The sequence below is a fragment of the Ambystoma mexicanum genome, chromosome 6p, assembly GCF_040938575.1.
Source record: "Ambystoma mexicanum isolate Mex_15411 chromosome 6p, UKY_AmexF1_1, whole genome shotgun sequence".
NCBI classification, from domain to species: Eukaryota; Metazoa; Chordata; class Amphibia; order Caudata; family Ambystomatidae; genus Ambystoma; species Ambystoma mexicanum.
The window spans coordinates 590,228,231-590,252,686 of NC_090935.1; the positions used below are offsets into that span (position 1 = coordinate 590,228,231).

A 24,456-nucleotide genomic window follows, 5' to 3' on the forward strand; every position below is an offset into this window, starting at 1 on the left:
TTTTCCTGTTGGGTGGGGCAGGAGCCACTCCCTAGATTCAGAACACTGGAACTCTTCTGGAAAGCAGGAACTCTTTTCTTACCTAGGCGTGGCTGTGGAAGGAGACACCTAAGCACTACAGGAGGCTATTTAAACCACACCCGATGGATGAATCTTGCTTTGCTTTATTCTGCATCCTCTGCAGCAGAACGCTCATCGTGTCTTCTGCATCTGATCCTGGGCCTAAGGAAAAAGGCTTACCATCCTGAATCCAGTCTTCAGCAACACCTATAAAGACAAGAAAGAACAGGTTAGCATTACGGTCTTCAGTGACAGCTCTTCACTTACCTGGTCCATCGGCTGTCACCAACGCCTCGCGCTGCATTCCGGCATCTGAAAGACAAAGGCTTACCTACTCTTCGTGCGCTCCGGAGGTCTTCACACTGCATTCCGGCATCTGAAAGACAAAAGCTTACCAACTCTTCGCACGCTCCGGAGGCCTTCGGCGCTGCATCCCACATCTGAAAGACAAAACAAGGTGCGTTTAAAGACATTGGGGAACTTTAATACTCACGTGCCATTACTCCTTTCCACATCTAACCCAGTGGGTATTCCGGCACCCTGCAGCCGCTCCGAACTTGTACCTGCAAAATAAAAAGACAGTTAGAGCGCATCGTGAAGCAGGCAACTAGCGCTTACTTACGTGCTTCCAGGCGCTTCTATTCATCACACGGGCTCCATCTTCAACTCACTTCAGCCCGTCATCCGCCATCGCCGGAACCCTGCAAAACAAGAAACATCATTACTAAAGACTTTTAAAGACATTAGAATTACTCGAAACTTACCGTTCGTGCAGTAAACGACGGACAGCAGTCCTCTGAAGTCAAGAGGCCTGCTCCCCTTATCCAGTGAAGAAACTGGTTACAGCACCCTGCCCCGAGGCAGATGGAGAGCACGGCGTTCACTTACCTAAGGTGAGAGCGTTAACCTTTGGGGTTCTACAGGAGAAGAGAAAGGGAAGAAGAGAGAGACATTCAATAACCCAGTTCCTTAATCCCATATTTTCTATCTGCACACATCTTACCCTTCGAGTCAAACATACTGTGCACAGAGGTCCAGCCCAAAGAGCCAGCCGTGTGTTACACATCACCTTTGAAGATACGGTATGCGCCCAGTCAAGACCGGCGCCTCTACGGGAATCAGGTGAGCTTTACACAGGGATCCTGCCTCTCCCCCACCCTTTATAATGCATTTACTAAACTCCTATTCTCAGCACTTGACGATATGGGTGTCATCTACACTTACTTCGCAGATGACACCCAGATCCTCATCCCCATTACAGGGGATTACACCCATGACACAAATACCATCAACAGAGTATATGCTATTATTCAAAATTGGATAGCCCTAAACAGCCTCTGCCTCGATGATGAGAAAACGGAGGTTCTCATCGTGGGCTCCCAAAAAAGATTAAGTGCCCTCCACCCTGACTACACACATCAACATCGACGGCACTCCGATCCCAGTACTCAAACAGGTCAAAACTCTTGGGGTATACATTGATGCCAACCTCACTATGCATAAACAAATATCAGCCCTCTCCTTCTACAGCTTACACAGCTAAACTTATTGCTCTCAGCCGCCAATTCCTTACGCCCACAAACTGCATTACATTGGCTAGGGCGATGATTTTAACGAAACTGGACTATTGCAACATCCTATGTCTAGGAACGTCCAAATCTAACATAAATAAAACTCAATTACTTCAGAACAAAGCTCTTAGAGCGGCTCTAGGTATAAAGAAATCCGATCATATATCCAACATCAGGAGAGAAAACCACTTGCTGCCAATTGAAGCAAGAATTATCTTCAAAACACTTAGTGTAGTCTTTAAATGCATCTCAAACAAAGCGCCCATCTACCTCAACAAGACCATCAAGAAACAAATCTCCTGTAGGTCACTCAGATCGAATAACCTGGCCCTCTTGGATGTACCACAATACAAATATAGCAGAGCAGGAGGAAGCAGTTTCAAAGTACTAGCCCCGTTGCATTGGAACGCACTACCTCTTAGTATTAAAAACGAGGTTACCTTATCAGGTTTTAAAAAAGCGTTGAAAACCTCGTTATTCAATAAATATTGAACAACCATTGCTAATCCCATTCCCACCCCTTTGACTGACTGTAATGTAGTATAAGAAAGTTATTGTTTGGATGTAACCGCTCCTCTGTATACAAAAAATGTCTTGTATGAACACTTGAATGCAACTGTAACACTGTAAAATAAGTGATAACATGTCTTTAATCTCGCCGTGATACCCGTGGGTCTGAGCGAGTAATAAATGTAATAAATAAAAAAATAAAATAAATAAAATATTACAGATATCGTCCCTCCTCCTCACTCTTCTAAGGTGAAGGTCATTTCCATTACTTCTACCCTAAAAAGGGCATAGAATGAGAGAATTTAGTCTAGAGGACCAGTGTTTTGTGGGCTTTAATGATTCCAGTAAGTAGGCAGGGCTATCGCAAAGCAAACTGTCCTGTTAGATTGGTATCTGCATTAGGGTTACACAGTGGGAGATAAGGTATACGTATATGCCTGGAGGAATCCAGCTTCTACCTCTGTTCTCCTAATATGGATGTTTGCCCAGCTGCAAAATTGGCTTGCTTGCAAATTTTTGCGAAACACCATTGCCTGGATTCCATTGTGGGTATGACTTCTCGTTTGATTGTTGTGTTCTTCAGAGATTCCTGCTGTACCCGCTGCTCCTTTGCTCTGATACGCAATCCATATACTGGTTTCACAAGATGAGGAATCTATGGGTGGAAGTTATCCAATAGAAGAATTAGTTACTTACCTTTAGTAGTTATCTTTCTAATGGATAAGTCCTTTCTGTTGCAGATTCCTAGCAACCATTCAGTCCTACTAAGCTGATAATTGGCTCAACACATATGGCCGGTCTACCATTCCTTACCTTCTGAAAGTTGGACACATTGGTGGAGCTACAGTAATGGTCCTTTACATACTGGTCATCTTGTTAAGCGCGGTTGATGCAAAGCTGCATTGTAGTGGCTGTTGAAGTATTTCTGAAGCCAGACTTTGCCTAGGCTGTTCAGATGCTGAGGAGTCTATTGTAGGAAGGAATTATCTATAACAAATTACTGAAGATAAGTAACTTGTTCTTCTGCCCCTCAGGTACAGAGTGGCAATTGTCCAGCAGTGAATTTTCCCAGCTCGCACAGGGTGAACGCCAAGTGATTCAAAGTTAACCAACAATGTGCTACATTCTCTCCCACCCCTCCGAAGAAAAGAGGGGAAAAAGGCTAAAGTAACGTGTTCTATGGGCTTGAGCCACATCAGGTTTACAGGAGTCTTGTTTTATCTCTTTGTGTGATATCAAGACTAATCATTTACAAATCTGTTTGATTTTGCCCGCAAGCACAGTATCGCTTAACCCCTCAAAGCTTTTCTGAGCGTGGGTTACAGTGGTAACAATGTGCTTGTTTGTTTCATGGGTAGGCATAGTTCTACAGGGACTTGGAGAAATTGTTCATTTCATTTTTCATGTGACTTGGTGAGAAACGCAAAACTCAATCTGCTCAGGCAGGTAATGATTAGAATTGCCCCTGCTGGGTGGCAAGTTTATTTTTTTTCTTGGCAGTATAATGGTCACTACTTTATATCCTCTCATTTTTTTGCTTATAAAATAGTTACTTTACTTTCTTAACTCTTGATTTACAGCATATCTCATCCTTACTTTTTAAAAATAATCCTTTAATCTCTGCCTTACAAATTGTGATGCTCCACACAGCTTTGGATGTACAAGTAAATTCATTTGATATTGAAATAGTTGAAGATGTCCTTTTCTCTTTTCTCTCATGATTGTACAGTTAAATTATGGTATTTGTTTATTTTCTCTTAGACGTATGTCAAAAGTCAAGATAAGGAATTTGCTGCAGCTGCGATACAAGCTATTGGTAGATGTGCCACGAACATCTCCGAGGTTACGGACACATGCCTTAATGGTCTTGTTTATTTGCTCTCTAGTCGGGATGGTGAGTTAATTACCATATTTTGCTCTGATCAACAGTTTACATGATTATTTGCTAGCCTTTGTTCCATATTCAGCACCTTCTTTTGAACAAAAAGCCTAATTGTCGTTTTATTAAATGAGGACACTGGACAGTAAAGCAACACAGCAAAATTACTTTAGCTTCCCTGTTGTCAACTCTTGCAGGGCTTGCAACTGTTTATGAACCTTTCAAAGTGAAACTATTAATCATATGGTTTGGAATTTCCTGAGGAACAAATTAATTTAAAGGGTCCTGTAGGACACAATATTCAAACCATTGCTCTCAAACCCAAAAGGGGAACTTTGAATAAAATGACCATGTAATTAGTGGGGAACAATTTTTGGCACAAACTAGTTTTAAAAGAAATGTTTATTTATCTTCAAATTAATTACACTAAAAATAAAATCCTGGAACTAGGCATATAAAAGCTAAACTGCGTGTCATATGGACATGTGACAGAATGCCACTAGAACGGGAACCTGAATTGGGATTGATATTTAATAAGACGCCTTCCGAAAGGAAACTATTTGAGAATAGATTTAGAAGCGGGCGCATGAGGTATGGGGATTTTTCCCTTAGGCCAGCAATAACTTTATACAAAGGCATGACATTTATTCCTATGGTACTATATGGACTTAAGACTACGGTGATAGATTTAAGCCTGTGACTTAATTGGCAAGAAGGGCAATATTGACAACAATGTCTGTGTATAGCTGGTTCCTCTCCCCTTAGTCTTTCTTATTAGCTGCGAGGTGGGGCTGATTTCTCTGCATACTGTGGCCAGTATTAGAAAGGGATACTTCAGCTTGTGATAGATGTGTTTCTTGGATACAGTTGATCAATGGCTTTATTGTAATAACCCTTTGAGTGCCATGGGTTTTTCCCCCCAGTGCCAAGGCCTTTTTTGGTGATTTCGGTATGTCGCCATTCAATGTCTTGTAACTTTCTTGTTGTAAGAGCTAGAAGCAAATGGTTTGCTGTGCTGATTTCCCCAATTTCCTCTCTTTCAAGAACAGGTTGAGTGGAAATTATTTTGATGTGGTTATCAACCAGTTTGTGAGAGGCGATTTTGGCCATTTTTGCCTATTGGAAATGCATGGACTGAATGGAAGAAAAGGGTAGGAAAGCCGAATTGGAGGACAGAAAGTCATACATTTCTGAAGAAGTAGACAAAATTCCAAGTTTAGGAAGGGGTGGTTTGCGCAGGTCAGGCAACAACTAGGTAGGGGAAAATTCAGTAGTTTGGGGAAAAAGCGGGAAAATGACCGAAAAAAAGGTATGTGGTGCACATGGTTGACTTGGTACGGAAATGGTTTCTATGAATTTTGAGAAAAACAATGCTCTGCTACATTCCCCCGACTCTTGCAGTTAGGAAATCACACATTGTTTGTAATGATTCACAAAACAAGCAATACCACAAGCCAAACACTGAGCCATGGTACACAGGAGTTTTATGCTTATGGCCTGAACAGGCATACTTAGCATGTGTAAATCAGGAAAACCAATTAGGTGAGGAACGGCAAGCATACATTTTTTGAAAGAGCACAGGCAGACCTTTTCAAGGTTAGGTGACTTGTGCAGGTTACAAAAGTGTATGGTGCCTAAAGCAGCGACGAAATGTAGGACACATTTGGGAAATTAAAGGGTTTTGTGACAAAGGGCACCAGCAAATGGGTCGAAACGTTATGTAAACCACACAAACACAACAAATGTCATAACTTCCCGATGAAAACGGTACCTCACATGTGTGGGTGCTCCTACCCGGGCGCCAAGGGGAAAGCCTAAAACCCGGCTAACCCCAAGTCTTTTGCGACAGCTGAATTTCACAATTTTTTCAGAAAGGCAGACCATATAGATAGGGGCCTAGGGTGTCGAAGACACCAAGGAAAACTGGGAACCCCTTGCATTTCCAAGAAGAGGACACCTGTGGGAATCCGCAGAGGTCCGACTTGCGCAAATCTGGGAAATGCATGGGGTTCCCAGTTTTCCTTGGCGGCTTGGACACCCATATCTGTATGGTGTGCCCTTCTGAAAAAAATCCTGAAATTCAGCAGTCGGAAATGACTTGGAGTTAGCCGTGTTTTAGGCTTTCCCCTTTGTTTGTTTGTTTATTCATTTGATAATGCGCACCAAACCCTTGGGTAGCTGGGCGCAACAGTACAAGCAGTCTTAAAGCTTAGTTACAGTGCATATCACAAGCATATACATACATACAATACAGTGCAATCATTTGCATATCAAGGAACACATACATACAATGGAGTGCCTATCATTGCATATGCTTTTATGGGCATACATCCAGGGAATGTATAGTACTTACGCCATGTGTGGCGGCAGGGCTTGCATATTAAGTAATGCATGGTCGGGTGCAATGGATGCGGTAGTTGTGTCTGGTAGGGGCAAGTAGCAGTTGGGGATAAGGTCGACCCTTGGCGCCTAGGTATGTGCACCCACACATGTGAGGTACCGTTTTCATCGGGACAGGTGTGGGGACGCGGGAAGATAGGCCATGTGTTGTTGGCTGTGTTTCGGTGGGTGGCTAGATCAAAATGTCTGAGAATTGTCTTTATTTACATTTTCCTCTGTCCACTCACCACCACTTCACCAACAACAGATGTCCTACCTTCCTGCGTTCCCACAGGTGTCCCGAGGAAAACGGTACCTCACATGTGTGGGTGCACCTACCAGGGCCACTGGTAACCCCAAGCTTTTCCACACAGCACATTTTTTTCATGTGGGCAACCTACAGATTTGGGCATAGGGTGTCGAAGCCAGCAAGGAAAACAGGGAACCCCAGGCATTTCCCAAAAGGGGACAACCGTGGGAATCTAGGTCTAACTTCTCCAGCATGGGGTCTGGCATGGATTCACATGCTCATGAATATTCCCCGTCGTCAGGCTGGGAATCCTCGGTAAAGAAAAAACCAGTATCAGTTTCGTTTCTGATCTGTCTTTCGTAGTAATAACCAATCACTGGTCTCTGCGTCATACTGACCACAGCCAATGACTGCCCTCTACCTAAGCACCGCCTCTGGCAGCCATCTTCAGATTTTTACCGCACGTTCATGTGTTGGGATCCTCGTGCTATTGCTCTCAAGCGTTAGTGCTATTTTTTTCACGTTTTTTCTCAAAAACTTCGTTCTTTCGGTCAAAAGAGCCTCAAGCTCCACCGACTCTCCATCCGATCAACGGGGACCCGTGTCGGATTCGTCTGCGCCCCTCAAGGGTGAAGATTTCGTCGAGCTACGCTTTTGGAGGACTCCAGAAGTTTCTCAGGCCCGGTCATGGCCCAGGAGAAGGGAAGCTCGACGCCCGGAAAGTTGTTCAGGGTCTGCCCTGGATGCCAGCTGCAGAACGTCTTCAAGGAGGACGAACACTCTTTTTGTCTTTACTGCCTACATGAGGACAAGACGCACGTGGAGAAGGACTGTGCGTTTTGCGGCAACATGTCGGAGCGGACCATGAAGGACCGCCATCAACGTCTCGCCAATTGGCTGGAAGGGAAGAGCCCGTCCGGCGAGAAGAAGAGGAAGAAATCCGAGCGGTCTTCTAAGACCTTTGAGGACGCCCCGGCGACGGGAGTCCAACATAAGGCCAAGCACCGCAAGTCCGCTGGCACCGGGAGCGCCGAACGGTCGGGCTCTACGGGCGCCAGGCTGGGCGCACCCTCCCCGGCACCATCAACCACGAGCCAACGCTCTGGGTCGGGTAAGAGGAAGGCCGAGCACCCGGCGAGGCTCCTAGAGAGGCCCCGGTCGAGCTCGAAGGCGGAGGGGGAGCGAGGCACTGTCCCCCCCTCAAGGATAAGGCGGTGAGCGCACCTAAGGTGGTGAAGGCCTTAATCCATCCGGCCAAGCCTTCTATCGAGTCTGTCGCGGCGCCCCTGGCTGAGCCTGTGGAGGCTACGCCAGTGGTGGTGACCTCGGGGCTCAGAGTCTCCCTGCCACCTCGGAGGGAGTCCTCTTTTGTGCCCATCGATAGGACCCCCGTGAAATCCCCCGTGGGGAAGAAAAAGGGGGGGCAGGGCGTCGTCGTAGATTCGGCCTCAACCTCGGAGGAGGAGCTGGTCGAAGTCTTAAGCCACGGCCTCGGCGTGGAAGAAGACCGGCCCGTCGGGATGGATCCCGACGCAGGTGACGACGACATCGTCTAGGGTACCGACGGGGCCCCTGATCGCCCGTCGGATTCCCCTCTGCCAGCGCCGCGAGACGGCTCGGCGGCCATTTTGTTGGCTATACAGTCCTTATGCTCAGAGATAAGGACGAGACTACCGTTGCCGACGGAACCTCTCCCGTCGGGGGACCCAGAACCGGGACCTTCTGGGGTTCCCCCTACCAAGAAAAGAAGGATCCACCCTCCTCCTCCTTTTCAGCCGTCGCGCCCCTTCCAGCCCTCCTCCCCGTCCACCCGAGGGGATGATACGGGGACTGACACGGCAGCGACGGGTACGGACGACGAGGTATACGACGAGGATGTACCGTCGTCGCCTCCCACCAGGGCTTCTCCGCCCGACGAGATTGGATCGTTCCACTCCATGATCGCCAGGGCATCCGAGCTTTTCCAACTCTGCCCTGAGGAGAAGAAGAAGGAAGGTTTCCTTTATCAGCGGCGCGAGGCCAAGAGGAAGACGGTCCTCGCAGTGCCTCTATTGGACGACATTTGGGATGAGGGCCTCACCCTCCTCAAGAACCCTTCCACGACGCCAGCTAGAAGAGACCGGTACGAGAAAAAGTACCGGGTCCCGGACACGGCCCCCCTGTGCCTCCGGGCGCAGCCTACCCCGGACTCCGTCGTCTCCGCGGCGGCCAGGAAAAAAGCAGGGGGGGGGGGTGCGGCCTCCACATCGACTTCCCCACCGGACGGCGAGGGAAAGAAATTGGACGCTATGGGACGCAGAGTCATCTCGTCTGCAGCGATGACGATTAAAGCTGCCAACGCCTTGGCTATCGTGGCCCGATACGACAGGGAGCTCTGGTACAAACTGGCTCCCCTGCTGGACTTCTTGCCGGACGACAAGAGGGGAGAGGCCCTGGAGATCCTGCAGGAAGGTGAGGTGGCTTCGGACCACGCCATTACCGTTGCGACGGACATCGCCGACACTGGGTTCCGCCAGTTGGGCAACGGCGTTTGCCTTAGGCGGCGTGGATGGCTCAAGGCTACGGACTTCCGTCAAGACGTTCAGACCAGAGTCCTGGACATGCCCTTCGATGGGAACAACCTGTTTGGGAAAACAGTGGACGATTCCCTTCAGGCCATTAAAGCGGACACCGAGACGGCCCGGGCCCTTGGAGTTCTGCAACAACGACGGACGCCCTTTCGGAGCGGCGGAGGCAAGGGCGCCTCCAAAGGTTCCGGCGGCGGTTCCTCCTCCTACCGTCAAGCGGCCCGCTCGTCGTCTCAGGAGGCCTACAGAGGACGAGGCAAGTCTGGCGGACCCCGCCATCGTCGCCAAGGACAAGACGGCAAAGCCTCGTCGAAGCAGGATTGAACCGGCCGTGGGGTCGGGCCCCCACCGAAGCACCCCGGTGGGAGGCCGGCTGGCGAGCTTCGTCAGCGTGTGGGAGTCCATCTCCACCGACCGTTGGGTGCTGGACGCCTTGGCACGGGGCCACGCGCTCGAGTTTCAAAGAAAGTGTCCGCGCGTCCCCCCCGTGGCCAGGAAAGAACTTCACGTCGCTCAACTTCTCCTGGAGGTAAAGGCGATGCTCAGGAAGGGCGCCATCGAACTCGTCCCAAGGAGGCTTCGGGGATCCGGAGTTTACTCGAGATACTTCCTCGTGAAGAAGAAGACGGGGGGATGGCGCCCCATCCTGGACCTGCGACGTCTGAACAAGTTCATCAAGGCGCAAAAGTTCCGGATGGTCACCCTCCAGCACGTCCTGGGTCAGCTGGAGGAAGGAGACTTCCTGTCGTCGTTGGATTTGGAGGATGCCTACTTCCATATTCCCATCCTGAAGGGGCACCGAAAATTCCTCAGGTTTGTGGTCCAAGGGCGTCATTACCAGTTCAAAGCCCTCCCCTTCGGACTACGGTCGGCACCCAGGGTGTTCACCAAGTGCCTCGCACTGGTGGCGGCGCAGCTGCGCCGCGAAGGGATCCACGTCTACCCCTACCAGGACGACTGGCTCATCCGAGCCAAGACAAGGGAGCTCGCCGTGGTTCAAACGGCAAGGACCGTCCAACTTCTCACGGACCTGGGATTCTCCGTGAACTACGCCAAATCCCACCTGGTACCCGCGCAAGACGCTCTGTTTCTGGGAGCGTGGCTCAACACGGTGTCCCTTCTGGCCTCCCCGTAGGAGAGGACCAGGACCATCCTGGGCAAGGTGCAGCGGATGTTGGTGGCCGACGCGGCCAAGGTGAGGTCCATCAAGTCCCTCCTCGGAATGATGTCTTCCTGCATCTACCTCATTCCCATGTGCAGGCTCCGGATGCGCCCGTTGCAGGAGTTCCTGGACGCGCGCTGGATCCAAACGACGGGCAGCTTCGAGGAAAGGATCGCACTCGACGAGAGTTTCCGACGAGCGATCCGGTGGTGGGGCACCCGCGCGCATCTGACGGCGGGCATGGACTTCCAGACCCCAGCCCACCAGGAGGCAGTGACCACGGATGCCTCCCTGGAAGGGTGGGGAGCGCACACCGAAAATCTGCACGCAAGAGGCCTTTGGCTCCCGACGGAGAAATCCTTACATATCAACGTCCTGGAGCTCCGTGCAGTGTTTTGGGCCCTCAGGTCCTTCCTTCCGTCCCTCAAGGGCAAGGTGGTGAGGATCTTCACCGACAACACCACCACCATGTTTTGCATCAGGAAACAGGGCGGAACCAGGTCCCCAGCACTGTCCAAGGAGGCGCAGGACCTGTGGCATTGGGCAGTCGCCCAAGGGATGTTTCTGGTGCCGTTTCATCTGGCAGGGATAAAAAACACCATTGCCGACTCACTCAGCAGGGAGCTGCGCTCGTGCCACGAGTGGGAACTACGGCAGGATCTAGTGGATCGCCTCTTCCGACGGTGGGGCACACCCCAGATCGACCTGTTCGCGACGGCGACGAACTCCAAGTGCCGGAGGTTCGCCAGCAGGTTTCCCCAGGCGAGGAGCATGGGCGATGCTTTCTCGTTCCCCTGGGAGGGCCTGTTCCTCTACGCGTTCCCTCCTTTGCCACTGCTAATCCGGCTCGTCAACCAGCTCAAGAGGTCACGGTGCAGGATGATCCTCGTCGCACCTGCGTGGCCGAGGCAGATATGGTTCCCGGACCTTCTGGACTTGTCAGCGTCCCCGCCAATCAAGCTGCCGGTGGACGCGGATCTGCTCTCCAGGGAAGGAGGCGCCATCCTCCACCACGACCCGAAATCGCTGAACTTGCAGGCCTGGCTCCTGCAGCACTAGAGTTTGGAGGATACGACATACCGGCCGACTGCAGAGAGGTTCTTGCAAAGGCCAGGGCGTCCTCGACTCTTAAATGCTACGGACACAAATGGAAGAGGTTCTCTGTCTGGTGCCACGCACAGAAGATTAACCCTCTACGGATTACGGCTCCCCAAGTACTGCCGTACCTGCTGACGCTGGCCAAAGCTGGACTGGCACACGCGTCCATCAAGATTCATCTTGCTGCGATCTCCCGATACACCAGAACCACGGGGCGGACGTCCTTGTGGTCTCATCGTCTGGTGAAAGAGTTCATGAAGGGACTGTTCAGATCGTTCCCGCCGGTGAAGGCTCCGGCCCCGGCGTGGGAGCTCAACGTGGTGCTGACCAAGCTCATGGGACCTCCGTTCGAGCCTCTGCACTCGGCCCCGTTGAAGTTTCTGTCGTGGAAAACAGCGTTTCTTGTGGCCATCACCTCCGCACGACGGGTGGGAGAGATCCAGGCCCTTTCCTGCAAGGCCCCGTACTTGACTTTTCACGACACGAGGGTAGTGCTCAGGACGCACCCCTTCTTCATGCCCAAGGTACCGTCGGACTTCCACCTCAACGAACCCTTGGTGTTGCCTGTATTCTTCCCGTCGCCTTCGTCGCCGGCTGAGAGAACTTTGCACTCGCTGGATGTGGCTAGAGCGCTGAAGTTCTACGTGGACCGCACAAAGTGTTTTCGGAAGACGTCACAACTCTTTGTGAATTTTGGACCTGTCAATCAGGGGAAGGCTCTCTCGAAGGCTTCCATTTCCAGATGGCTCTCCGGCTGTATCATGTACTGTCATCGGTTGGCAAACCGACCGCTGCCTGGCCGTCCGAGAGCCCATTTCACCAGAGCGATCGCAGCTACCACGGCGTTCCTTTCTGGTGTGCCCCTGCTGGACATATGCAGGACTGCTACGTGGAGGTCTACGCACACCTTCACGAAGTTCTACTGCGTCGATCGGGATTCCAGGGAGGAGTCCAGGGTCGGCCAAACAGTGCTGCGCAACCTGTTCGCCTGAGGTGAGCCTGGTGAGGAGGTAAGATGCTTAATGTTGAGTTTGATGTAATGCTTAATGTTGAGCCTTTGCCACCTCCCGTGGTTGTGCATGTGTGTACTGCTATGTATTCTTTATTCATGAGCATGTGAATCCATGCCAGACCCCATGCTGGAGAAGGAACAAGTTACTTACCTGTAACTGTTGTTCTCCAGCATGGGTCTGGCATGGATTCACATGCGAACCCTCACGCCTACCCCTCTGCGGCTCTTCACTTGGTCATACTGCCACTTCACGTGCTTCCAAATCTGAAGATGGCTGCCAGAGGCGGTGCTTAGGTAGAGGGCAGTCATTGGCTGTGGTCAGTATGACGCAGAGACCAGTGATTGGTTATTACTACGAAAGACAGATCAGAAACGAAACTGATACTGGTTTTTTCTTTACCGAGGATTCCCAGCCTGACGACGGGGAATATTCATGAGCATGTGAATCCATGCCAGACCCATGCTGGAGAACAACAGTTACAGGTAAGTAACTTGTTCCTTACCCAAATCAGCCCGCAATGTATTACCCAGAACCCCCGGCAAAGACCCACATGGGAGAAGGGGTGCCCAAGGCCTGGGATATTACTGCCGACTTTGCTAGAGCTCTGGCTGCCCTGCGTTACAGCTTTCCCCCCCAGGGAGTCCCGGCAGTGTGCCAATACCTCCCTGAAGGGAAAAGCTGTAATGCAGCCCAGCCGCAACTCCTTGACAGTTGGAGATGACGTCCCTGGCCTTGGACATCCTTGTACCAAGTGGGTGTATCATCCCCTAAGCACAGCGGCAGCTCCAGGGAGCCCCCGCAGGATCCCCATTCCTCCCCGGAGGTGACACCTGTAACGTAGCACAGCCAGAGGTGCAGCCAGGGCTTGCAGATGGGCAACCCACATGGGAGTCATCCGCTCCCAGGAAAACACCAATGTTCTTCTGGCATGGGGGTCAATTTGTGGCCTGCCCCTGCAATTGTGTCCCAGCCCACCAAAATATCTGCCCAGACGGCCCATTTCCAGCCCCAGTCTCACCCACCCCACTGACAGTGGGACCTAACCATAGAATAATAAAAAAAACAGTACTCGCATAACATTGCAGCTGCTCACATAGAAAAAGCTGAATGCGTTACCTACGGTCACCCCGGCCAAAACAAACCTACACTCATATTTTCCAAGCATGCCCCCCCTTGCAAGCCATCCCTGGTGGTCTACTGAACTTCACCCCCCTTGTGAAAAAACATTTGCCCCTTCCTACGGGAAGATATCTGCCCCTAGGGAGGGCTGCATGAGGTGCCCCCCCCACACACTCCATTTGGGGTGGGGGGAGAAGCCCACCCCAAAACTTAAGACAGGCCCCCCAATGGATGGGGCAGTAGGGATTGGGCACTCTGGGGGCACATTGGCACACCAATGTGCACATCTGCGCCAAGGCAAGTTTGGTAAACAAAGAAAAAAATTGAAAATGGCAGGCTGCACTTTAGGGGGAACTGAGGGGTACCCTAAACCGCTGGGGAATTTTGTAATGTGACGGGGGGGTGCACCTCTCCACCACCCCCAAATGGGGGGGTGGTGCATCTCATGTAGCCCTCCTTGGGGGCAGATAAAATGGGGGGGCTGCCATGCACTCCTCCCTGGGGTCAGGTGTACCTTCCTAGGAGCAGATATCTGCCCTCAGGGAGGGCTGCATGACATGGCCCCCACTCCATTGTGGGTGGGGGGAGGGGTCCACCACCCCTTCCCATTAGAAAATTCCCCATCGGTTTGGGGTGCCCCACATCCCCATCTAAAATGCGGTCTACCATTTTCACTTTTTTCCTTTTGGTTACCCAACTCCCCTTGGCGCAGATGGGCCCAATAGTGTGCAATTCTGCCCCCAGGGTGCCCAAAACCTACTGCCCCACCCATTGGGGGGCCTGTCTGCATTTTGTGGTGGCCCTCTCCCCCCTCACCCCAAATGGGTGGCGGGGGCACCTTATACAGGCCTCCTTGGACCTCCTACAAACGGCTGCCTGAGATACACCCGCCCTCCATTTGGGGTAGGGGGGGAGAGGGCCACCAAAAATTGTGGGACAGGCCCCCCAGTGGGTGGGGCAGTAAGGTTTGGGCACCCTGGGGGCAGATTAGCGCCCATCTGCGCCAAGGGAAGTTTGGTAAACAAAGAAAAAAATTGAAAATGGTACACTTCACTTTAGGGCGGGCTGAGGGGCACCCTAAACCTCCGGGGGAAATTTGCAATGTAAAGAGGGGAGGCCCTCTCTTCTCCCCTGCCCCCACACCGAATGAAAGGGGGGCCATCTCAATCAGCCCTCCCTGGGGGCGGATAAGAAGGGGGGGATCTCATGCAGCCCTCCCTGGGGTCAGATGCCCCTTCCTAGGAGCAGATATCTGCCCCAAGGGAGGGCTACAAGGGGTCCCCCCATTTTCCCCTTGGGGTGAGGGGAGAACTCCACCCCCCTTTTCCGTAAAATAAATCCCTGGTGCCTAGTGGCCAGTCCTCCCCACTCCGACCTAAATCTCCTTTTTTTTTTTCTCATTTTGCCCCCTTCCCTGGGGGCAGATGATCAGCCATCTGCCTCCAGGGGGGGCCTAACCTGCAGGCCCCATCCTTTGGGGGGCCTACACACTTTTTCTTGGTGGCCTTCCCCCCTCCAATTGGACTGGGGGGCCACCTCATGTACTCCTGCCTGGGGGCAGGAATGTGCCCCTAGGCAGGGCTACAAGGGGTGGCACCCCTTTCCACTTGGTGTGGGAGGGCCACCACCCTTTTGTGTGCCAGAAATATCCCTAGTGCCTAGTGGCCCCCCCACACCGACCACCACCACCCCCCGTCCCCAGCCCTGTTGCATTAATTTATTTTTTTAATTTGCCCCCTTCCCTGGGGGCAGATGATCAGCCATCTGCCCCCAGGGGTCCATATGTACCCCCATGCTCTGGAAGCTTGGGGGGGGGGGCTGCTTACTGTAAGCTCCCCCTCGCATTCAAAAGACATCCGTGGTGTCTAATTGCTTTGCTAGCCACGGATCGAGCACTCTGCACCCGATCCGTGACCAGCAATGCTGTCACACAAGGTGTCGTTGGAAATGGGAGATTTTCCCCTTTCCAACGACACCTCTCTCAATCTCCGGCTTGAAATACAGCTGGAGATTGAAGGAGAAGGAGAAGGGAGTTTACCTTGTCTTTTCACCGCTGCAGCCTGAAATGGCTGCCACAGTGAAATTACTTTCTCTTTCACAGCGGCGTGCATTACGCACGCCAGCGTGATATTGAAGGTAATCCAGCCCCTTGGCAGTGAGGGGGGACCTCCCCCTCACATAGCCCGGGGGTTGGATTACAGTTTTGAGCGATCCCTGATTTGCAGGGATCGCTCAAAACAAGGTGCCAAAAAGGATGAGCTATCTCATCCTTGGCACTTAAGGGGTTAATACATTCAGTCCTTTAATAGGGTTGTGTAAACCTTTCACATTCTAAGAGGCTTTGTTAAGTGGCATGTTTTAAATTGAGGTAAACGTAAAAATCAAAATGTTCAGCATTAAAAACATATATCACTAGCTGGGGTACCCGCTGTTGTCCGTGTCTTGATTGAGTAGTGTCTCATGTGCCCTGGAGGATGTTGCTCTTGTCCTCTGGTCGGCAAGTCGTGCTGCTGTTTGTTGTTGTGTTTCAGAAGCTCTTGATATTGATTTTCACTTTGCATCAGATGGAGCTTTTCCAAATGATGTTTATTATTTGTGTGGCGCTTTTTAGTCACTCAATGTCTTCATCACATTTGAGAAAATGTCAAAGAAAGATTTCAAAGGAATAACATCAAACATTTGGCTTCAGACCCTTTTCAAAATGTTGCCTCCTTCTAGTACCTACTGTAGTGAATTGGGGTGAGCTTCAGTAAATGAGGGTGTCTACGGAGTACATTTCTTGCATGCAAACATAGATTACCATCTTGCCCCAGACAAATGAGGAATCCATGAAAAATTTGGTAGCAGTGGGTTCAACAGTGTGGATTTGTACAAGCCAGACATAAAGCCATCAATACATTCCGCTTTATATATAAACATTATTGTAGTTGTTAGCATGACATTGTGAATAGAGAGATAATGTGAAAACCCCTTATAGATGCACTGCTTTTCCTGCAAAAGTGATAACATGAAAGGAGAGACAGATAAGGGATGGGGATAGACAAACAAAGTCAACCTGAATATCTTCAAGGACCCAAAGATAAAGAACTACAGATAGAATCTTGGTAATAGGTAACCCACCTATTTGTATAGGTCTGTTAAACAAGTTGGTAGAGTGGCTGAGCAGCTGTACTGGGTCTGTGGTAAAAATGACTATGTAAAGTAAATGGCAACTTTGCCTTTCTCTGGGGGCCAGTAGTCAGCCCCAGCGAAATGGAGTCAGAGGGAAGTCTAAAAGACAACCCTGGGTTACCGCACTAAAGGTGCAGTGTAACCCATACAAGAACAGGGGCTCTTGGAGTGGTGTGCTCCAGTGCCCAAGATCACACAATGAATGCACATAGGCCAAAACACAGGTGGAAAAAAAGATGTACACTCTTACCAGGTGGAAAAATAAACTCCAGAAATCCAGCAAAGCTGCTGGGGGACTCACTAGGTGAGGGAAATTAGCCCTAGAAGGAGAATTCTCCCTAACAGGCGCTATTTGCATTAGGAGCCGTGTTGTGGAGAAACTGTGCGTCCCATTTGTTTTTGCATGTTGCGTCCAGCCAGCTGACGGGATGCGTCAGCTTCGTTGATCATGGGACAGCGCTGCCCGAGGCCTCTCCTATGAACACGACGGGAATGCCTCAGGAAGCAGCCCAAACCTCATCCACACAGTCACCATGGACCACCAGGGATATAGTAAGAGGAAATAAAATATATTGACTTTATAAAACTGCAAAATAATAATAAAGTGCCAGAGCGGGAGCGCGAAGATTAGGCGGCCACCTCACACAATGCTTGGGCACGCGGACAACATGAGAATGTGAGTGTTAGTTAAGATCTTATTAGAATCCATTGAATACACTATTCTCAATGTTTATGGTACCACCTCTCCTTCCTTTTGGCCAGAACTCAGAAACTACATTATTCACTCCAATCCTCATAATCTAATTGCGTGTGGAGATTGTAACGAGATTATAGATGCTTTTCTTAATAGTAAATGTAGTGTATGCTTCAAAAGCACCAGATCCCATAAATAATTTCAAAATTTCGGAATTAGGCCTCATTGATGCATGAAGTATGACTCATCCCTCTGATTTAGAGTTCACCTTTTTCTCCATCTCCCCAATTCTTTTTCGAGTTTAGACTTCATATTCCTTTCTAGATCTATGTCAAATCTTCTTAATACTTCAATTGAATGTATAGCACTATCAGACCATGCTCCCGTCCATAGCCAACTCGCAACTACACAGAATAGTCACAATTCAAATAGGTGGAGATTTAACACAGCCCTTTTGAAGGAGGAACTTTTTATGCCCTTCATTACTCAAAAACATAGTAATTTCTTCTCAGAGAATAATATTCAAGATACGTCCTTTGTCAATAATTGGGACTGCTACAAGGCTGTACTTAGGGGTCAGATTATATCTTTTTTCGCTAATAAATATTTAAACCAAGAATCTGATATTCTTAAACAACTGAAATCTCTTGATCCCAATATGCACATACTAATGCTTTTCCTATTCTGAATATTATTAAAGTAAGACCTCAATATAATAAAATCACTTGACAATATTCCTGTGCTAACATTTTAAAATATAAGGCGAAAATCTACTATTTCCCCAATAAAACAAGCAAATAACTTGCATTGTGCCTTAAACTTAAAAGGGAAAAGGCTTGGGTCACTGTTATCACAGATCAGATAGGGGGGTAGGACATTTTCAGATAAAAAAATTATTCATGTTTTTTCTAAATTCTCAGAATTAGAGCCTAATAACCCTCACAGTCGAGACTTTCTTCAGCACGTCCCTCATTCTACAAATCTAAGTGTTTATCTTGACTCACTGAATGTCCCTATCTCTCCTAGTGAAAGTCTTAAAGCCATAAGAGACCTCAAAAAAGGTACACCCCTGCCCTAGATGGCTTCCCCATTGACTTTTATGGACATTTTAATAACGTATTAGTCCCTAAACTCAATAAAATGTTCTCTCATTTTATTACAGCACATAAATCACCAGACTCTTTCTCCGAAGCTATGTTAATTGTTTTCCCTAAGCCTAATAAAGATCCTGAATTGCCCAAAATTATCGACCAGTTTACCTCAAATACGGACTGCAAGGCTTTAGCTAAGATTGTACCAAATGGACTTCTTCGTTTTTTACCTAATTTAATAAAGAACAATCAGGTAGGGTATGTCAAATTAAGACTTTCCTCCTCTAATTTAAGTCTATTTTCAGACATATTCGATATTATCCATAAAACCAAAGATCCATGTGCAGCCGTAGCACTAGATGCTGAAAACACTCTTTACAGGGTTGAATGGGACTATAGTTCTGAAGCCCTCAAATGGCATGGTATTGGCACTCCTTTTAGTTCTATGATTAAAGTGTAATATTCAAATCCTAAAACAGCTATTTTTATTAATGGACACATGTCATATGTCCCCCTGTTTGGAGGTAAACCTCACGGCTGCCCTCATTGCCCACTTCATTTTATCCTGGGGATGGAGCCCTTTTTAGAAGCAATTAGACAGGATAATAATATACAAGGCATTGATGCTATTGGGGTACAAGTTAAAACAGCGGCATATGCAGATTTTATTATTGCTCCTGAAGAACCTTGATATTCGTGTACATTACTTGTTAGACATCATTTCACGCTTTTCACTAGCACCTGGTTGTAAATTAAACACAGAAATCAGAAATCTTACCTCTTAACTCACATTGTACTAGGCATCACACCCAGACCTTTGGCTTGAAATGGTGTCCGAAAATTATAAAATATTTAGGTATTCATGTCTCCTCATCCTTTAAAGATACCACTAATCAGAACACAACTGCCCTATTATCAAGGAGTTAACATATTCTTGATCACCTGTTTATCCTGGTGGGGTCTCATTGAACCTATTAAAATGATGGGTTCCCCAATAATGTTGTATCTGCTCTATATACTACCACTCCCTCTCCTTTTTTTGATTTTTCAAACAACTTTTATTTAAGTTAACATGTTGTAAGTACAAAAACAAACTTTGCATCAGACACAGTTTAGTATGAATACTTTTGGGGAATGGCACCTGGATCTGCAGGTTTGCTGAATAACAATGCAGTATAGACCTGAATTAGCTGCGCCCGAATCGGATTGGCTCCCCACATGATTCTTGATACGCATGCTAACATGCCAGTTTATCAACAGTATGTATAATACGGTCCGATAGCACAGCAAGTAGAGCGCCTGCTTTGACATCTGTGCAGAGCCTGCTGACGCAGGTTTGAATCCCGGCAGGGCCAAACGCAGCCTTTCATCCTTCCGAGGTCGATAAATGAGCACCACACACCGTGGGTAATAATAAGCAGCGCTCAGATGCCAGAGGGTTCGTAGCGCTATTTAAATGCTAAATTATTATTATTATTATAAATATCACAGCTGATGAAGTCCAGAGAAGAGTAAAAGTTCCAGCCACTCCCTTGTTGCTTCCAGCGGCATGGCGGGATCACAGAGGAGTAAAATGTTGCATCATTGGGGACCTAGCAGCCACTGCAGGATATCGCTCGGAATAGTCAATGAATGGGGCCCACACTGAGACATACTTTGGGTAACGCCTTTCATATAGTGCCTTGATTTTGTCTGTCACCAGTATGCCCCATGCCTTAATCCACCACTCCGGGCCCTCGTTCGTCTTCCAGGTGCGGGCAGTGGCCAGCTTTGCTGCCAGAAAGAGATGACCAATTAAGGTTGCCATTGGACCAGTAAGGGGCACAAAATCACCACTCATGGGTCCATGGGGAGGGTCAACCCTGTGAACTTTTATTCTAGCCAGCACCTCCTTCAGTAAAGGTCTACCTTGGGGCATGACCACACCATGTGAAACAGGTAGCCCACTGCTTCGCATCGCCGCCAACAAATAGCAGGGTAACCACTGTCCATGTGATGCAGCCTCTCCGGGATGAAATACCATCTGTAGCAAAACTTTTAGATACATTCCTTATCTGTGATGCAACGGGAGGACTTGAGCATCCACCCCCATATTCTCAACCATGCCTCATCCTCGATGGGGCTCCCCAAATCGTCCTCCCATTTAGACATATGGGGCATGCACGCAACTAGATCTCTTGTATCCTGAAGCTTGTAGAACTTTGAGGTCCGCCCCCCCCATAGTACCCTCCTGTAATGTCAGCTCGAGGGCAGATAGGGCCCTAACAGTCGCCTTCCTCATGTTTGAGTGGGAGGCCCAATGCCCCAGCTGCATATAACTGAAGCGCTCAGACTTTTGCAGGTTAAAAGTAAGCTTGCATTCTTAGAATGTCATTGGCCTATTACTTATTTATAAAGCTTCCGTAAGCACTTCAGACATCCCTCCATCCATTTATTAAAGCCCCCCCGCATCCTGGTAGGAAGCCTGGGATGTTCCACACAGGCAAAAGAGTCCCGAAACCCCTAGAAATAACCCATCTGCGAAAGGCCCTTCCCATGTAGTAGAGTGTGTTTTTGGTTGTTGCGAGCAAAGGGAAGCCACGTTCCTGCCCCAGCTGTCTCCCTTCTGTTAGGTAACCGAGATAGGTCGATTGACGATTGGGCCTGTTCGACTAATTTCCATTTTGGCATTTAGGTGGACCCTCCCCAGGTGAAAGTGTGCGAGAACTGCGCTGCGAGATTACAGTGAACCACATCTGGGACCCCCAAACCTCCCACCCTCGCTGGCTTTAGCAAGACCCTCCTGGATATTCTAGGCCGCTTATTCCTCCAAATGAAACCGAAAGTACTCCCCTGAAGTGTGTGAAGGTCTGAGTCCGGGACCCTCACTGTCACTGTTGAGCTCAGGTAGTGCCAAGCGTGGGACCAAATTCATTTTGAGTACTGGGATGGGGCCAAACCAGGAAATCTCTTGGTGCGCCACCTCTCAAAATACCGGGACAGTTCCAAAAACAGCGGGGGAAAGTTGCTTCGATATTCCTCAGATGGCTTGCTCGGGATACAAACCCCCAAATACCGGATAGAGTCCCGGGTCAATTGTATAGGGGCAAGCGCCCCTAGAGCTGCTTTCTCCTGGGGCCTGAGAGACGCACCCAGACCGTGCAACTTGCCATAGTTCACCTGAAAGGCCGCAGCCCGACCAAACTCGTCTGGCTCCTCCAACACCACTGCCAAAGAGGAGGCAGAGTTGCTCAGGGTAAGCAAGATGTTGTCTGCATAAAGGGACACTTTATAGTCTGTACCACCCACCTTCACACCCTCACTAGCCTCTTTAGTCCTAATGCGGTTGGCCAGTGGCTCTATGCATAAGGCGAAGATTAACAGATAGCGGGCAGCCCTGCCTTATGCCTCTGGTGATGATCAGGCTGGATCATAATGCCCCATTCACACAGAGGTGTGTGGATTGGTGCCGATAGATCGCCATAGCACAGCAGTTAACCCAGGTCCAAACCTAAAACTTTCAAGGACCATTCCTCAGGTAGCCCCTGTCCACTCTGTTGAAGGCTTTATGGGCATCCAGCGTGATGATCCCCAGATCCAAGCCCAACCTCCTCCCCACCTCCAGCAGACCCAGTATGCGTCTCACGTTATCCTGTGCCCCCCTGTCCTGTAATGAATCCCGTCTGATCCCCATCTATGAGCCCGGGTACAACCCCCATCATACGTCGTGCCAATATTTCTGAAATATGTTTTGAATCCACATTAGTTAGTGCGATAGGGCGATATGCTAGGTGCAGAGAGATGGCTCCTTCTCCTATTTAGGAAGTAAGACAGTCGTCAAGGCCCCCTTTTGGAGGTCCTGAAAGAGTTGAACAACCTCACCAGCAGGGGGACAAAAATATTGCAAAACCGCTTGTAAAAGGGTGCCATGAAGCCATCGGGACTCCGGCCTTATTTTTCAGTGATTTTATAGCACATTCTACCTCTCCGGATGATATAGGTGCCTCAAGTGCCTCTTGGTCTACTAGAGGGAGGCGAGGCAGGTGAGTGTCCCTCAGATAGCGGGCTTGGGGCCTCCACCAGCGGGAACTCCCCCTTAAATACTGCAGAAAAGTGTGCTTCAAAGATTCCCATCTTGGCGGACTCCTCACGCTGTAACACCCCGTTTTTATCACGAAAGGCCTGAACCGAGTTCTGGGCCTGGAGTTTGCGCAGCTTAGCTACCAGTAGCCGGTTAGCCCGATTACCCTTGGCGTAATAAAGCTGCCTAGTTTTCAATATTGCATGGGCTGTTCTGTCTGCCAGATGCGCTTCCGCGCCACTGTTGGAGCCCGCATTGCTCTGTGGGACCCCGAACTCTTGTGATTCTGCTTGTTTTGGGCAACTTCCTTTTTTAGCCCCTTGCGGATGAACTTCCTCGCTCTGGTATATGCTGCTGTCCTGCTAATGTTTGCCCCTTACCACCGCCTTCATGGCATCCCACACCATGTCCTGCGAAGGACCAGACTTTTAATTTTCAATAAAGTAGTTAGAGATTACTTCCCTTATCTCCCCGGCCAGCATGGGATCCCTAAGCACCGGATCATACAGTTTCCAAGGGCGTCTGGGCATCACAGGTCTGTCCAGGATTGCTAGGGTCACCAGCATGGGAGCATGGTCAGATAGTGAACGTATGCCTATTTCCGTCTCTGGGATACATGGGTATAGTGCGCTGGGTATCCATGCTAGGTCCAACCATGAGAAGCTTGTGGACATGTGAGTAAAAGGAGAATTCCCTACTTTCCCCGTGAACTTGCCTCCATATATCCGCTAAACTCAATTCTCGGGGAGGAAAAGGCAAAACGTTGTGGAATATTTGAAGTCCAACTAATGGGCGAAAGAGTCTTGTCTACTACGGGGTTGGGGACCAAATTGAAATCCCCACCCAGGAGGATCCGTCCCTCAGCTAATGACAGTATTTTGAGTAGGAGACTTTCCAGGAACCTGTCTTGGCCGACGTTGGGAGCGTCCAAAGACACCAAAGTGAATGTGCAATCCCATATTAGGCCCTTAATGCATAAATATCTCCCCGCTGGGTCTTGTAGGACATTAACTTTGATGATCAGGATTTGCCTGCCCACCAGAATAGCAACCCATCGCTTTTTCTCTTCCCGGAGGCAAAGTACTGGTGTGGGAACTCCGATTTTCATGTTCCTTTCGTCTTGAGCAAGTAGGTGAGTCTCCTGCAGGAACACTAAAGAGAGGGACATGTCCCTTATTTTACCCAGAACTGACTTTCTTTTGACTGGGGAGTTCAGGCCCTGCACGTTCCATGTGCGCATTCCACCCCATACCCCAGCTTGCAACTTCATTAACTGATTTCAAGTGCATGCCCCTCATGCGCCCCGGATAACACAGCTATCCTAGATCTCATGGACCCCACAGGAACCTCTAACCAACCACTCGTGGATCACCTTCAGGTGTTCCTGACCGGACCCCTCAAACACCTTCCTCTGCCCACCTTGCACCATATTTGCGAGGAGGCTGGCCCCCTCTTGGCTCTCCCCTCTGGACTCAACAGTCCCTCCGATAGGGAATGCACCAGTCAGCGCCTCCCCTGGTGGGTGAAGTGGGGGGGCCAGTTGGGAAGCCCCACTGATAGGATTTCCCTTGTGCGTTGCCTCTCAGATAATGGACTCAACACTTCATGTTTCATTAGGGCAGCTGCTGCAAGGTCCTGTTACAAGGAGAGAGACCTATTGCGAAAAGTGATAGTGGGCATAGGTCTAACTGCTGCCATTAGGCGATACTTCGGTTGGAAAAAGTGAACCCGAGACAGAGAGCCTATCCTGGTTTGATGCATTGCGGCGATCTAATGTGGTGTGTTCTGTCGAGCTCAATGTCCTGTTCCGCAGGCAGTTTGAGGATGGAGCA

The 24,456-nt window shown here is 49.5% G+C and overlaps 1 protein-coding gene across 1 annotated transcript in view; it reads left to right on the forward strand.

The window, feature by feature from the left end:
• Positions 1-24,456, forward strand: part of AP3B1 (adaptor related protein complex 3 subunit beta 1) — a 2,743,269-nt gene that overhangs the window by 953,098 nt on the left and 1,765,715 nt on the right. The window contains exon 13 of the mRNA XM_069627424.1: positions 3,903-4,035. Coding sequence (XP_069483525.1) covers positions 3,903-4,035 — 133 coding nt within the window. The remainder of the gene's footprint in view (positions 1-3,902; positions 4,036-24,456) is intronic.